This window comes from Galeopterus variegatus, unplaced genomic scaffold (genome assembly GCF_000696425.1).
Source record: "Galeopterus variegatus unplaced genomic scaffold, G_variegatus-3.0.2 Scaffold5784, whole genome shotgun sequence".
NCBI lineage: Eukaryota > Metazoa > Chordata > Mammalia > Dermoptera > Cynocephalidae > Galeopterus > Galeopterus variegatus.
In genome coordinates, this window is record NW_007731895.1 from 72,089 (window position 1) to 87,926 (window position 15,838).

The 15,838-nt window shown below is 35.3% G+C and overlaps 1 protein-coding gene across 4 annotated transcripts in view; it reads left to right on the forward strand.

The window, feature by feature from the left end:
• ZFYVE16 (zinc finger, FYVE domain containing 16) overlaps positions 1-15,838 on the forward strand; it is a 62,449-nt gene that overhangs the window by 21,659 nt on the left and 24,952 nt on the right. For all 4 annotated transcript variants that reach the window (XM_008589972.1, XM_008589974.1, XM_008589973.1 and 1 more), the window contains 8 exons: positions 678-1,053; positions 4,058-4,180; positions 4,903-5,058; positions 5,726-5,950; positions 10,773-10,855; positions 11,970-12,074; positions 12,530-12,677; positions 14,513-14,593. In XM_008589972.1, coding sequence (XP_008588194.1) covers positions 678-1,053; positions 4,058-4,180; positions 4,903-5,058; positions 5,726-5,950; positions 10,773-10,855; positions 11,970-12,074; positions 12,530-12,677; positions 14,513-14,593 — 1,297 coding nt within the window. The remainder of the gene's footprint in view (positions 1-677; positions 1,054-4,057; positions 4,181-4,902; positions 5,059-5,725; positions 5,951-10,772; positions 10,856-11,969; positions 12,075-12,529; positions 12,678-14,512; positions 14,594-15,838) is intronic.

Genomic DNA, 15,838 nt, shown 5'->3' on the forward strand with positions numbered 1-15,838 from the left:
TCAGCCAGTGAGCGGGAACCGGTCTGTATGTGGGATCCGAACCCTCGGGTGGGAGCGCCGCCACGCTTCCCAAGCGGCGCACTATCCAGTGCGCCACCGGGCCGGTCCCACCACTTTGCTTTCTAACCACTCCCCTCCTCTCTGTTCCCCACTTTCCTTCCCCACTACCCACCCAAGGCTTTTTTGGCTATCATAAGAAGGGGATAGCCTTGGGTTGAACTAAGCTTGCTCACTGTGTAAGCTTTTACAGGATACTGAAGTTTTGCCTCATTTTTCCAGACTATGATATTAAAGTCATTAATACAAGGAGTCTTCAAAAAGTTCAGGGAAAGATTTGTGTTATCTTTTAATTCCATTTTTCAATGAACTTTTTGAAGTACCCTCATACCTAGAGTAAACGACTGAGCATGTGGTAAAGCTAAAACCTTATGCTCCTTAATACCTTCTACTACTGAATTTAAAGAAGCAAAATGGTAATGTTTTTCAGGAAATTTGACTTCAGAACAATTTCTGAGTCCATTTCAGTTTTCATTCTTTATTTTATTTTATTTTTGGTGGCTGGCCAGTACAGGGATATTTATTCTTATTAAAAAGATATGTTTAGTAGCTATAGAGATCAACATTTCAGTTGAACAGAGAATATGAACTGATTTATTTTTTTATTTCATATTTTACAGACAGTAAACTCAGTGGATCATGCCCATTCTACTACAGTGGAAAAATCGAACAGTGAGATAGGAGATATTACAAGAAATGAGATAATTCCGAGTCCTATTTCTCAGGTTCCATCTGTGGAAAACCCATCTATATACACAGGAACTGAGGGGTTACCTACTTCTGGTTCTTTTACATTAGATGACGTTTTTGCAGAAGTTGAGGAACCATCTAATGCTACTGGTATCTTAGTTAACAGCAATTTACCTGTTGCTAGTATTTCAGATTATAGGTTGCTGTGTGGTATTGACAAGTATGTTTGCAATAAGATTAGTCTTCTACCTAATGATGAGGACAGTTTGCCCCCACTTCTGGTTGAATCTGGAGAAAAGGGATCAGGTAAGATAGCAGTTACTTAAATTTAAAAAGAATTTTTTTAAAAGAGTGTACTGATGAATTTTGTCTGTGATACATAAAATGCATTTTTTTAACTTAGACAATTTGGTTACAACATGTACTAAGGCTGGTAACTTTAGTTTATAAAAAGTCTTATTACAAAAAATAAATTGTAAAAAGATTTGAACTTTTATGATTCATTTATCACATCTGGGTCCCTAATTTAGAATGAGGCAAAGTCCTATACAATAGAGAAACTCATAGACTTTTAGCCCTGTGTTTTAGTTCGTTTTGTGTTGCTATAACAGAATACCTGAAACTGGGTAATTTATAAAGAAGAGAGGTTTATTTGGCTTACGATTCTGGGACAGCTGCATCTGGCACAGGCCTCAGGCTGTTTCTACTCATGGTGGAAAAGTGGCAGGCAGCTGGCAGGTACAAGCAGATCACATGGCAACAGGAAGCAAGACAGAGAGAAGGTGCCAGGGTCTTTTTAAGCAACGAGCTCTCGTGGAGACTAATAGAGCAAGAACTCACTCATTAATCCCCCCTCCCCCAGGGAGAGCATTAATCCATTCATGAGGGATCCGCCCCCGTGGGGGGGGGGGTTTCCAACACTGCCACATTGGAGATCAAATTTCCACATGAGTTTTGGAGGGGACAACACATCCAAACTCCATCACCCTGAGAAATGTTTTCATTGTATTAGAGTTTTAACTCCATGTAAATTTTGTTTGTTTGCTTATTTTGTTTGTTTGTTTGTTAAGCAGTATGATACCTAAAGCAAAAAGTATTATATTGTATAACAAAGTTAGGAATTTTAGTTACTCATCTGCTATTATTATGTGTATGACTTGAAGCATGTTATATATTATTTAATCTCCTTGGGCCTCAGTTTCCTTTGTAAAGAAGAGAACTTAGATGATCTCTAAGGTCCTTTTCAAGCTGGAGATTCTGTGGCTAGCTCCTACCTTAGAGGGTTGGTTCCCTAGGATAGACATTTGTTATCCTAGGCATCATGTTGCATCCCAAAATATGAAATAGTGGTTCTCTACATGTTAATGTAGGAGAATGAAGCTTAGGAGCTCTGTTCTTTTTTTTTTTTTTTTTTTTTTTTTTTTAAAGTTTTTTTTTAATAAAATTGATTATACATATTTTGGGGGTTCAGTGTTGAGATATGTTGATCAAATCAATATTACTAGCATATATATTGTTACAAATCATACTTATTCTTTATGCCCCTAGTCCAATCTCTCCCCATTCCCTTCTCCCTCCCTTCTCCCCCCTCTAATTACCCTAGATTTCTTCTTTCCTTCTGAAAGAGTAATGGTTACTCTGTTGATTATTTGCCTAGATGATCTGTCCAATGCTGAGAGGTGTGTTCAGGTCCTCCTATGATATTGTAGAGCAGATGGTTCTTATGTCACTCTGGAATGGGCTTTTTGGAGAGAGATATCTTCTTTTCTTTGGTCTCTGCTGGTCACTCTCCTTGTGCACTCCAGTGGCCGGCAGACCATCAGCATGGTGGTTGTGGCATCTAGCCGCTTTTGCGGCAGCCATGGTTATTGTGGTGGCTGTGGTGGGCCACACACATGAAAGTGATGTTTTTGGCATGCTTTTTGGTGCTGGAGGTGTGCCTGGGCTGGAACTAATTTTTTGTCCTTTGCTTACTTCTAAAATGGGGGGACTTCCTATAGGGACGAGTACTTGAGCTGTGTGGTTTAGCTAAATTGTTGCTTTGCTGCTGCTTCCCTAGGGAAGGCTTTTTGTGCAGCTCAGGTTTTAATGGTTGACTTTATAGGTACTTCTGGCTCTCCAGTGATCTGGTGCACCTGGGTTGTATAGAAACTCTGATCTGGGTCTGAGTCTTTTCATCAAACTGCACCCCAAGCAATTCTGTATTCCTGACCAGTCTCCTCTGAGTGGTCCTGTGCTGATTGGGGGGCAGATCAGCTGACCATGCTGTGCCCCAGTATTCTCCCGGTGGGCCCATCTCCCCCACCGCCAGTGCTGCAAACACTTCCACCAAGGAGTGGAAGCTGACTCTGAGCAACTCCATCCAAAGGGCACAGCTGTGGCTTTTGATGGTGCCTGCTCCATGCACTCAGCAACTCTAGCCTTAAAGTGGCCACAGCATGAAATAGTCAGAGTGGTTTTTTCTCTCTCTCATCATGGCTTCTCCCACCTTCATGAACTCTATAGGTCTCTCCTCCTCTTCCCCTGAGCTCTAGCAGCCCCAGCTTGGCTGTTGTTGCTTTTTTATAGTTGTAAATTGGTTGATTTGTGGGAGATAGTGATGCTGGGGACTGTCTGTTCCACCATCTTGACCAGAAGCAGGATCTCTGTACTGTCAGTAGGAGCCATTTCATGAACCTTGCTGTAAGGGCAAAAATACATTAAGCCCTCTCCTTTTCATGTCATGCTTATTTCCCTATTGATTGTCAAGATTCTCTCTCTATATATACACATATATAAAAATACAGGTATATATACATAAATACATAAATATGTGTTTTTACATATATGTATTTATGTGTGTATAAATATGTAAAAATACATATATATGTGTGGTTTTTTTTTTTTTGGTACCTGTCACTGATATAGGCACATGGCAGCAAGCAGCATATATAACTTGGGTCTAGACTACTTCCACAGACTTGTAAATTTCAGGAATTATAATCAGAATGACCAGCAAAGTGGAATCCACTTTACAAAAGCTTTAATTTTGAAGATGCTAAAACTGTATAAATATGCTGTATAATCAACATATTGTATATATACTCTATATGATATGTGAAGATTTATACGTTTTATAGTATTGTAACTTTGCATGGATAGAAAAGTAAAAATAAGTATGTAACAATTGTCCAGGGTGTTGGTTGATTTTATGAAACGTGTTTGCTTTTGTTTTTAAATTCGATCAGGCCTTTGGCAGATTTATACTTTTTTTTTGTTGTCAGCATATTTAGCAGGATATTTATCCTGATTAATATATTTTATTATTTAGTGCCTGTAGTAGAAGAACGGCCATCTCATGAGCAGGTCATTTTGCTTCTCCAAGGCGAAGGGTTTCATCCTGTTACATTTGTCCTAAATGCCAATCTACTCGTGAATGTCAAATTAGTATTTTGTAAGTAGTGATTCATATTTCTTTGCTAAATTGGTAAAAGGGATTTCTGAAGTAATTACATCTTCAGGTTAGATTTGACTGGCAACAGTGAAAAATAAGTAGCAGTGGATATTGATTTTTCAGCCAGATATGACTGTAAATAAAATTTGCAAGTTTATATTCAATGGGACTTGAAATACGAGCTTACAGATTATTACTAGCATCCTTCAGTCAGTCTGAAGTTATGGTCGTGGGCTCATCCCGGAGCTGTATTTTGATGCTCTTGATACAATTGACTGTATCTCCTATAGCTTTTAGATAAATCGAAATTTGGTAATTGAGAAAAGCAGGAATCCTGGTTTAGTATCAATAAAGTACTAAATAATTCAAGCTAAGTAAAATGTGACATAGTTAAAAGTAAGGAAGTAAATAATCCTCAATAATAAATAATCCTCACTACAATAATGCGTCTGTCAGCTTTTCATTCTCTTTGAAACTAACCTGATTCTTACTCACAACATTCAGCATTAGTGTATCTTTTATTTTAGTGTTATTTATTAATTGACTCCATAAGATAATAATTCTTTTTTTACATGAACCTTATACAATTCAGTTTAAAGTTTTTATGAGAACTTTAGGAAAATGAGGAATTCGAAGAGTTATGCTTCAGGGAAAAACAGTTTATTTTTAGTTATTTTGGAGTAGAAGTTGACATTTATAGTTGTATGCTTTTATCATTTAAGATTCCTCAGACAAATATTGGTACTTCTCAACCAATGGATTGCATGGCTTGGGACAGGCAGAAATTATCATTCTATTGTTATGTTTGCCAAATGAAGATACTATTCCTAAGGACATCTTCACACTGTTTATCACCATATATAACAATGCTCTAAAAGGTATAGCATTTTATTTTGAACTCTTCTGAATAGGAGATAAATTAGATAAAGACATTTATGCTTTTGGCTATGCTAACTTCTAAAGATTTATTTTGCGAAGAAATTTCTGATTTCTTAAAGATCTTAATCTTTATTCTCAGTCTCCTTAAATCTAGCATTTTATGTGATTAGTGAATATGCACAGATTTTTTTTTTTAAATGGCAAATCTGCCTCCTTAATTTTTTAATGATATATCTATATCATTTTCTTCCTGTCTGTGTAAGATTGGGGGGCATGACAATTTTTCACTTGACCATGCAGTAAGGAGAAAATTTTAAAGGCATATATGGTTGGAAACATTTTCAAATTTTTATTCACAATCCCCAGTTTCCAGGAGTATCTGAGCTTTGTGCCCAGAAGGTGTTCAACAGATGCCTCGGGAGCGCCGAGGCCACGGGTTCGGATCCTATATAGGGATGGCCAGTGTGCTCACTGGCTGAGTGTGGTGCGGGCAACACCAAGCCAAGGGTTACGATCCCCTTACCGGTCACACACACACACAAAAAAGAGTAGAAATAAGAAAGTACATTCCTTTACTTAAGAAAGTTTATATTGGGACATTCAGACTCAGAGCATTTCTTCAAAGCAATAACAAAACTTAAAATCTTTTGTTAATTTTATTTCCAGGAAAATACATAGAAAACTTGGATAATATTACCTTTACCGAGAGTTTTCTCAATAGCAAGGATCATGGAGGATTCCTGTTTATTACACCTACTTTTCAGAAACTTGATGATCTCCCATTACCAAGTAATCCTTTTCTTTGTGGAATTCTTATCCAGAAGCTAGAGATTCCCTGGGCAAAGGTTTTTCCTATGCGTTTAATGTTGAGATTGGGTGCGGAATATAAAGGTAAGTTTTAGAATAATAAGTTAAATTAAATTAAATTAAAGGTAAGTTTTCAAATAATAAGTTAAATATTTGAAAATATGTAGGTTCAAATATACGTTTATTTTTAAATGTAAAAAATTTCAGGGAAATCATGAAAATCAATTTTTAATGGATTAATGAAACTACTCTTGTTTTGGTATACTTTTAAAATTTCAAAACAATGCTCTTGTACTACCAAGTTGGTCCAAACAACCTTGGTATGACATGAAGTTTCTAGATGTTTGTAAATTATTATATAAGCATTAACTTAACTTAAAATTTTTTTTCAATTTCAGAACAAAACATAATTTTGACAATATTATTCTTGCACAAGTTTTCTTAAAAGCTTGTACTGTTGAGAGTTTGTTGCCTATGTATTAAGAAAGTAAATTATTGGCCTTCTCAGTTTGTCTACATCATGAAGCCAAACAATTTTTGGATTATCAGTGCTATTGCTTTTAGTTGCTGACTATAATTAAGAGTTAATTAATTTTAAGGAATGAGATACTTAAAAAATAGTGATTGTCATTTTTCTAAGCTTGAAGTTTTTTATTCTTATTTTTATATTACTGACATTTAGTTTATCACTCAAAAGTGATGTAGACTATATCATTTATGTATGTGTGTTTCTGTATTTACACATGTACTCTTGACATAACTGAAGATTCTGACACAACTGTGATGGTCCAGGTTTATGTATATAGTTATTTCTAAGTCAAAATCATTCCTAGTGTTAAACTTTTGAATTCCCACCATATCTTTATCCCTGGCTTTTTTCAAAAAAATATCTTTATTGCATGTGCAGTATATTATATCTAATGAAATTTTAGGCATTCGAGTCTAACTAATTTAATAGGTATTTTCTTGGAGGACAATTAAATGTAGAGAAGTTATAAAAGTGATCATTATTTTCAGAAGGGACACGTTCAGTGAGATATTCATTTAAATCCCTGTTATTTGGCAAAATTTATTAAACTCTGATTTTGTGAGTGGAGGTTCTTTACCATTTAGGATTTAAATATATGATGATATTAATTTGTGTAAAAAGTAGCAAAATTTAATCTTCATCTCAGGTTTTATACTATGCGAACTAAAGAGTTAGAGAAATTTCATTCTGAGCCAAGTGTTTCATCCATTCAGTCAAATATTTTGTCTTTGATATTAATATTTTAATGCTATTTTTGTGGATGATTAGGGCAGTATACTAGCTAATCAAATTATAGAATATATAATTGATAAATATGGCCACTGTTTTGGCTAGTAGCACTTCTAGATAGTAAAACTTATTTTCTCACACTGCTTATTAGAAAATCATGGAGCAGTGTGAGGAACTTCTCAAAAGATCATAGGGGTTGGAACTACAAAGCTGTGATAGCTGTTTAGTGGTGATGAGGGAAAATCATTAGTTATACATAGAAGTGAATTAGTAGCAGCTGTTTTCTAAATGCTCTGTGTTCTGCTGGATTTTAGATTGACCGGCACTTTGATTTATTGGTACCCATGCCTCTTCAGACATGAATTTGGATGTGTGTGTGTGTGTGTTTATTTTGTTAACGATAATGTATGTATGAAAAAGCTAATGGCAAAAGTTAAAGTCCCAAGATTACAGGCTGAAAATAACCTTCTCAAATTAGTAATTTTCAAATGGGGATTGTCTGTGTTTTTATGGTTAGAGCATTTATTTAGAATATCGTTAAATGTTGGATTAGATGGGTCCCTTTGTAACTCTGAGTATGTCATTCTAAGCATAAGCTGTTGAGATTAGTGTTTTAAATAAAATTACCTCTATCAAAGTACAAAGGATGCTCTCTCGTTGATATAAAAGTTGGCATTTACCTCAATCATGTTCTTTAACATTTTAATGTCTTTTAACACTAATATCTTGTGTTTTTTTCTAGTCTAGACTCTTTCCTCCAAATAACTTAGTTGCCCTTTTTAAAATTACAAAATGTTTATGCTAGCAAGGATGTGATTACTGTGAGTTAAATCTTTAAAATAGATAATGTCAGGTATGTGGTGTTTTCTTAGAATTTTAAGGAATTACATTTGTGTAATAAGTATTAGAAGGGTTAGTTTGCTTATGACCAAAGCTGAGTACTGAAGGTTAAAAATGTGTCTGCTTTTCATCATTGTTACCATTTTCATTTTCTTTCAGAGTGCCTGCTGCTTTGCCAGCAAGATATCTTTCCCTTTTTGGTGTCCAGTATTTTAGAGTGACCTAAAGAAAAAGTAGTTAGGCAACAGAACCTATGCTCCTTCCCCTTTTCTGCATTGGTTTCTCTGGCTCTTTATGCTCCTTTTATTATGCTGACCCAAGAACTATAAAAGTTTACTACCATTCATAAAATTAGCACAGTTGGAAATTAATTGTAAATGCCTTGAAAGTCTTTAATTCTTTGTATTTCTCTTTACTTTTTTAAAAAATATTTTTAAGATAATTTATTATACATACATGTGGGGTACAACATTGATTTTCAGTAGTTGTGTACAATGTGTGATGGTTAGATCAGGATAGTTAGCTTATTCATACACAATCATTCTTTGTGTCCGTTAACCAATTCCTCGTTAGCCCCCTTCCGTCTCCCCCTCCCCTCCCCTTTTCCACCTCTAGTAACCATGGGTCTTTTCTCTCTTTCAAAAAGTTCAATGTATTACTGTGATTGTTATTTCTCTCTGTCTCTTTTTATCATTTGTTTATGAATTCAGCTCCCAGTTATGAGTGAGAACATGTGGTATTTCTCTTTTTGTACCTGGTTTGTTTCACTCAGGATAATTTTCTCCAGGCTCATCTATGTTGCCGCAAATGATAGAGTTTCATTCTTTATTATGGCTGAGTAGTATTCCTTTGTGTATTTATACCACAATTTCCTTATTCAGTCATCCGTTGATGGACATTTATGTTGGTTCCATTGCCTGGCTATTGTAAATAGAGCTGCAGTAAACATGGGAGTGCAGGTATCCCTTTGACATGATGATTTCCAGTCCTCTAGATATATCCCCAGTAGTGGGATTGCTGGATCATATGGTAGTTCTTTCTGTAGTTATTTGAGGAACCTCCATACTCTTCTCCATAATGGTTGTACTAATTTACAGTCCCACCAACAGTGCAGAAGGGTTCCTCTTTCTCCACATCCTCATCAACATTTGTTATTCTCTGTTTTTTTTTATAGTAGCCAGTCTGACTGGGGTGAGGTGATAACTCAAAGTGGCTTTGATTTGCATTTGCCTGATGATTAGTGATGTCGAGCATTTTTTCATATACCTGTTAGCCATTTGTATGTCTTCCTTTGAGAAATGTCTATTCAGCTCCTTTAACCCTTTTTTTTTTTTTTTCCCTTTTTGTCTTTTTCCGTGTCCGGCACCGGATCGCAACCCTCAGTGTCGCCCCCGTACTGGACCGGGACCGGCAATGGGATCGCAACCCTCGGTGTTGCTCCCACGCCTCGCTCAGCCAGTGAGCGGGAACCGGTCTGTATGCGGGATCCGAACCCTCGGCGGGAGCGCCACCGCGCTTCCCAAGCGGCGCACTATAGCAGTGCACCACCGGGCCGGCCCCCCTCCTTTAACCATTTTTTAATTGGCTTATTTGGGTTTTTTTTGCTGTAAAGTTGTTTAAACTCTTTGTATATTCTGGATATTAATCCCTAGTTACATGCATAGTTTGTAAATCTTTTCTCCCATTCTGTGGGTTGTCTTTTCACTCTGTTGATTGTTTCCTTTGCTGTGCAGGAGCTTTTTAGTTTGATGTAACCCCATTTGTTTATTTTTTTGTTTGTTGTCTGTACTTTTGGGGTGTTATTCATAAAGTCTTTGCCCAGTCCTAAATCCTGGAGTGTTTCCCCTATGTTTTCTTCTAGGAGTTTTAAAGTTTCAGGTCTTATATTTAAGTCTATAATCCATTTTGAGTTGATTTTGGTATATGGTGAGAGGTACAGATCAAGTTTCATTTTCCTGCATATGGATATCCAGTTTTCCCAGTACCATTTATTGAAAAGGCAGTCTTTTCCCCAATGTGTGTTCTTGGTGCCCTTGTCAAAGATCAGTTGGCTGTAAATATGTGGGTTGATTTCTGCGTTCTCTATTCTGTTCCATTGGTTCACATGTCTGTTTTTATGCCAGTACCATGCTGTTTTTGTTACTATAGATTTGTAATATAGTTTGAAATCAGGAAGTGTAATGCCTCCAGCTTTACTTTTTTTTGTTCAAGATTGTTTTGGCTATTCAGGGTCTTTTGTTGTTCCATATGAATGTTAGGATTGTTTTTTCTATTTCTGTGAAGAATGTTATTGGTATATTGATGGGGATTGCATTAAATCTGTAGTTTGCTTTGGGTAGGATGGACATCTTCACAATGTTGATTTCTCTTTAAGTTATCAGATTTGTATAGGTGTCTAGCCTGTTATAATTTTCCACCCCCCATAATTTTGTGGAAACATGTGATGAAAAGTTGAAATGCTTTGGAATCAGGCAAGCCTAATTTCAATCTGTTTCACCAGTTATTAGCTTAGTCACCATGAGCAAGTTTATTAATCTCCATGTCTCAATTTTCTCATCTATAAAATAGGTATGGACACACTTACTCACTGGGTTGATTTAAACAAGATAACGTATGTAAAGTTCCCAGTTCAATGTAACATCTAGTAGATACACAGTAAGGGTTATTATCAGATCTCATTTTCTCTTAAAAACTGATTGGATGGTATTTATACACAATGTTTTCTTGAAAAATGAGAATTAAAGGTAAATAAATTTAAGACTTTTAGGTTTGTATTGATAGTAACCAGTTTTCCTTTCTTATATACAGCATATCCCACTCCTTTAACAAGTATCAGAGGCCGAAAACCTCTTTTTGGAGAAATAGGACACACTATTATGAACTTACTTGTTGTGAGTAATTGATTTTAAGTGTTTTTATACTGTTACTTAAAAAATTTATTTAGGGGCTGGCCTGGTGGCGCACTGGATAGTGCGCCGCTTGGGAAGCGCGATGGCGCTCCCGCCCGAGGGTTCGGATCCCACATACGGACCGGTTCCCGCTCACTGGCTGAGCGAGGCGCGGGAGCAACACCGAGGGTTGCGATCCCGTTGCCGGTCCCCGGTCCGGTACGGGGGCAACACTGAGGGTTGCGATCCGTTGCCGGACACGGAAAAAGACAAAAGACAAAAAAAAAAAAAAATATTTAGCAAATTTCACACATTTATATTTCCCTATTTTAATTTGGCATACTTGGTATAATAAAAGTTCATTTACCATAAATACTAATTAGTTTAAAGTAAATGGGCTGTTTCTGATTAATTGCTTTTGTAGAACCTGTCTCCTAATTTATGTGTACCTAATTCTAGTTGCTTTTCATTCATTCTACTGCAGTTCTTACATGTTAGGTAATGTGAGACCTCTACACAGATCTCTATTGTTGAAGCTTTAGTAAAAGTTTAATAAATCATTATGGCCTTAATTTCCTTATTTGTAATAGGAAGGGTTGGATTAGATGGTGTCTGAGGGTCCCTTTTACCTATAATTTTTGTAATTTTGTGCGGACTTGTTACCATAAAAAAATATTTCAGTGGACTCACTTTCATTTATTCATGTCCATTTGAAGAGCTTTTCTATTTTGGAAGATCCATAACCAGAAGGAGAGGAGAATACCCCAAATGCTGCAAAATTCTTTTTGATATCTCCTCTATTTCTTTTTTTTTTTTTTTGGTGGCTGGCTGGTGTGGGGATTGAACCCTGGACCTTGCTGTTATGAGCACCACACTCAATCCAAGTGAGGCAACTAACCAGCCCCCTATGAAATTCTTTTTGAGAATGATATTCTTTATTACTGTTGTGAGTAGCTGGAAGGATTTGTTGTTGACACTGGCTTTCAGGATGGCATTTTGATAGTTATGTGTCAGAAGTCTTAAAATAATGGATACTTTTAAAAAAGGATTTAATGGATGGGTAAATATTCACAGATAATAGTTTAGGTCTTATGGAAATGTGATTATTTTTATGTAGGACTTTCGAAATTACCAGTATACTTTGCATACTATAGATCAGCTATTGATTCACATGGAAATGGGAAAAAGCTGCATAAAAATACCACGGAAAAAATACAGCGATGTAAGTATAATTGCTTTATTCAAATTTTAAAGAAAAATAATTGAACATTACAGTTTCTTAGAATTATGTCAAATTGAATTTTTTGTTTTGAATTATACTATCTAATATATTATGGCAATAAACATTACTTTTGAAACTTGTTTACTAATAATGAATTTGTTCATCCTACTTTTTCATCTTTTTTTTTTTTTTTTGCAGCTGGCCAGTATGGGGTTCCAAACCCTGGACTCTGGTGTTAAAATACCACACTCTAACCAACTGAGCTAGTGGGCCCACTTCTGTATTATCTATTATTTGAAGTGATTTTATTTTAAAACATTTGTGTCTATCACATTCTCAGGGATTTGTTCAGACCAAGCTTGATAATTATGAAGCTGGTCAGGAATATGACTCTTAAAATAGGCATAAAATGTTCACAGTGTTTCTAAACACGTGTTGTTTTTGTTGTTTTCCAGGTAATGAAAGTAATAAATTCTTCTAATGAGCATGTCATCAGCATTGGAGCTAGTTTTAGTACAGAAGCAGATTCTCATCTAGTCTGTATACAGAATGATGGAGTTTATCAAACACAAGCCAATAGTGCTACTGGCCATCCTAGAAAAGGTGAGAGTCATGGTTCCTTGTGCTAATTTATAAAACCACCTCAATTAATAGAATTCCTTTCAAAGGAGAAGTATATATATTTTTTTACTTATTTGCTGAATCAATGGTGATAAAATAGTTTGCTTTAAAATTTCAGCTATACAAAGAACAGATTATAAAAATCACTTCTAATTTGTGTTTTTCTCTCAGGCTTAAAGATTTGGAAGACTATAATCCTTTTAATATGTTCAGGTTTGGTGTATCCCATAGGATGCGAGCCTTAATTTGAGTAATTTCTCTCTTGAATGAGGTGTTTTTTTCTATTTGTTCACTCTCTGCTCCAGCTCCTCTTAGTTGGGGGAGCACAGGGTGGAGAAGAGTAAAGAATAATTTATAAAACTAGCAGCTGGGGATATAAAAATGATAAAGGTGGCAGAGTAAGCAGCATCTTAGAGTAACATTACTCTCAGCTCTGGCTCAGTGGCGTCAATGACTGCTGTGATTACCAAACTCTTGCAGCAGAGGGTCTAGCAAGTTGAGAGTTAAGTGGAAATAAGTATTCCATAAAATTAATATAGTATAGAATAACATATTTAAAATAGTCAGACATTCTGGCTGCTAGTAAAATTTTTTCTCTGACTATAAAGTAATGTAGTACACTTAGAAAATATGTTTTAAAAAGTAGTAAAAGAAAAAAGTGCCAAGATATGGACATGTTGACATTTTACTGTATTTCCTTCTTATATTAATATATATGGTAAATAGATGATTTTATAGTGGATATTTACACTTCTGTATTGTGTTTTTTTACTTAACATGTCATTAGTGTTTTGGGTCATTAAAATTGAACAACTTTTAAATATTCATTTGTTGAATAGGTATATATTTATGAGTTAAAATTTAAAAGGTATAAATATTTAAAGTGAAAAATCTCCTTTCCTCTCTTGACCACCCAGCCGTCTTCTTACCCTCCCCATAGGCAACCAAGCCAATGTTATCAGTTTCTTGTATATCCTTTCAGAGACATTTTTCCTTTAATGGATTTTCAAGCAAATATACACACATATATCATCTCTTTCATCCACTTTTTTAGAGAAGTCATAATATTTGTTCCTTTCTTCACCTTGCTTTTTTTTGTTGTTGTTGTTAATATGTCTTGGAGATTATTCTGTGTTGGTATATGAAGAGCTATCACATTCCATATAACTTTCCATTTTGTATGTGTACATCATTTTACTGTCCCTTATAGATGGACATAAGTTGTTACCAATCCTTGGCTATTTATAAAAAGGCTACTGTGAATAACCTTGTACACATGCCATTTTGTACACATTTGAACCTGTCAATAGGATAAATTCCTAGAAGTGGAATTGGTGTGTCAAAGGATACACTTATTTGTAATTTTAATAGATAATTGTCAGGTTAGGGCTCCATAGAGACTGTTCTGATTTATGCTATCACCAGTAGTGAATGTTTGATTTCCCACACCCTCACTACACAGGTACAAACATTTTAAACAATAGTCCATCAATTATAACATACAAACATTAAATTATTTTTATGCAATGTTTTATCTTAATTTTGCTTTGTTTTTTATTAGTTTTCTAATATAAGTTGTATGGACATACATTTATTGTGTACTTAAAAGTTCATACTGGCTGGCCAGTTAGCTCAGTTGATTAGAGAATAGTGCTGAGAACACCAAGGTCCAGGGTTCAGTCTCTATACTGGCCAGTCTTCCCCTCTCCCCCACCAAAAAAAGATGATAAAATGTGTGTGCTCCACATTCTGCATTTAAGAAATATATAACATAAAAATAAGCAGGTTAAAACATAATTGTTCTATTTCTTTATCAGTGACAGGTGCAAGCTTTGTAGTATTCAATGGAGCTCTAAAAATATCTTCAGGATTTCTTGCTAAGTCCAGCATAGTTGAAGGTATGAATTTCATCTTTAAGGTTGTTTCAATGTAAAGTTGTTTTTCCATTACCTTTTGTAAATGTATTTGATACTTACAAAAGAATGTATGTAAATTATAAAACACAGTAACCACATACTATGTGAAATCCTCACTCAGCCCAAGAACTAGAATGTAACCAATATTTGTGTCTATTTATGCCTTCTACCTCCTCTCCCCAAGAATTAGCTACTAGACTGAATGCTGTGTTTATTATTCTCTTGCTTAATTTTTTTTAACTCTGTATATACATATGCCTAAACAATATATTGTTTATTTATGCTTATTTAGGAGATTTATAAGTGATATCAGTCTCCACATAGTCATATGGAACTTACTATTTTCACAAATTATGTTTCTAACATAATAATGCATGTTGTTGCCTGCAACTATAGCTTACTCATTTTCAGTGCTATTAAGTATCTTACTTTGTGAATGTATGACAACTTATTCATCTCTTGTTAATGAACTTCTGGATTGTTTCTTGATTTTTGCTATCACAGTGGTGCTAGCAGCATTTCCATTTGTCTGTGTGCACACTGGACACATGTCCAAGTATTTCTCTAGAATATATATCCAGGAGCGGATTTCTGGGCCAATAGATTAGTAAATGTCCAACTTTACAAGATATTGCTAAGTCATTTTCCAAAGTGGTTGTACCAATTTACACTACTATCACAATATATGATTTCCCATTGGTCTACGTATTCTCCAAATGTGGTATTATCAGACTACTTAACTTGTGTCTATCTGGTAGGTATCTCTGAATGGTCATAATTTGCATACCCATAATCACTAATAAGTAGAACATCTTATTACATATTTATTGTGCACATATGTTGCCTCTTATGTGAAATGCCCATTCACATCATCTCTCTTTTTTCTGTTGGATTGTGTGTATTTTTCTAACTGATTTGTAGTTATACAGTTTTATATATTATAGATTCTCCTTGCCCCATTTTTATGGTGTCTTTTAGCAGAAATTCTTAATTTTATACAGTATAACTTATTAATCTTTTATGGTTACTTTTTTTTTTTTGGTGGTTGGCAGGTACAGAGATCCTAACTTTTGTCCTTGGTGTTACAACACTGTGTTTTAACCAACTGAGCTAACCAACAGCCTTAATTTTTTTTTTTTTTTTTTAAGAAATCTTTCAGGCCGGCCCGGTGGCGCACTGCTACAGTGCGCCGCTTGGGAAGCACGGCGGCGCTCCCGCTGAGGGTTC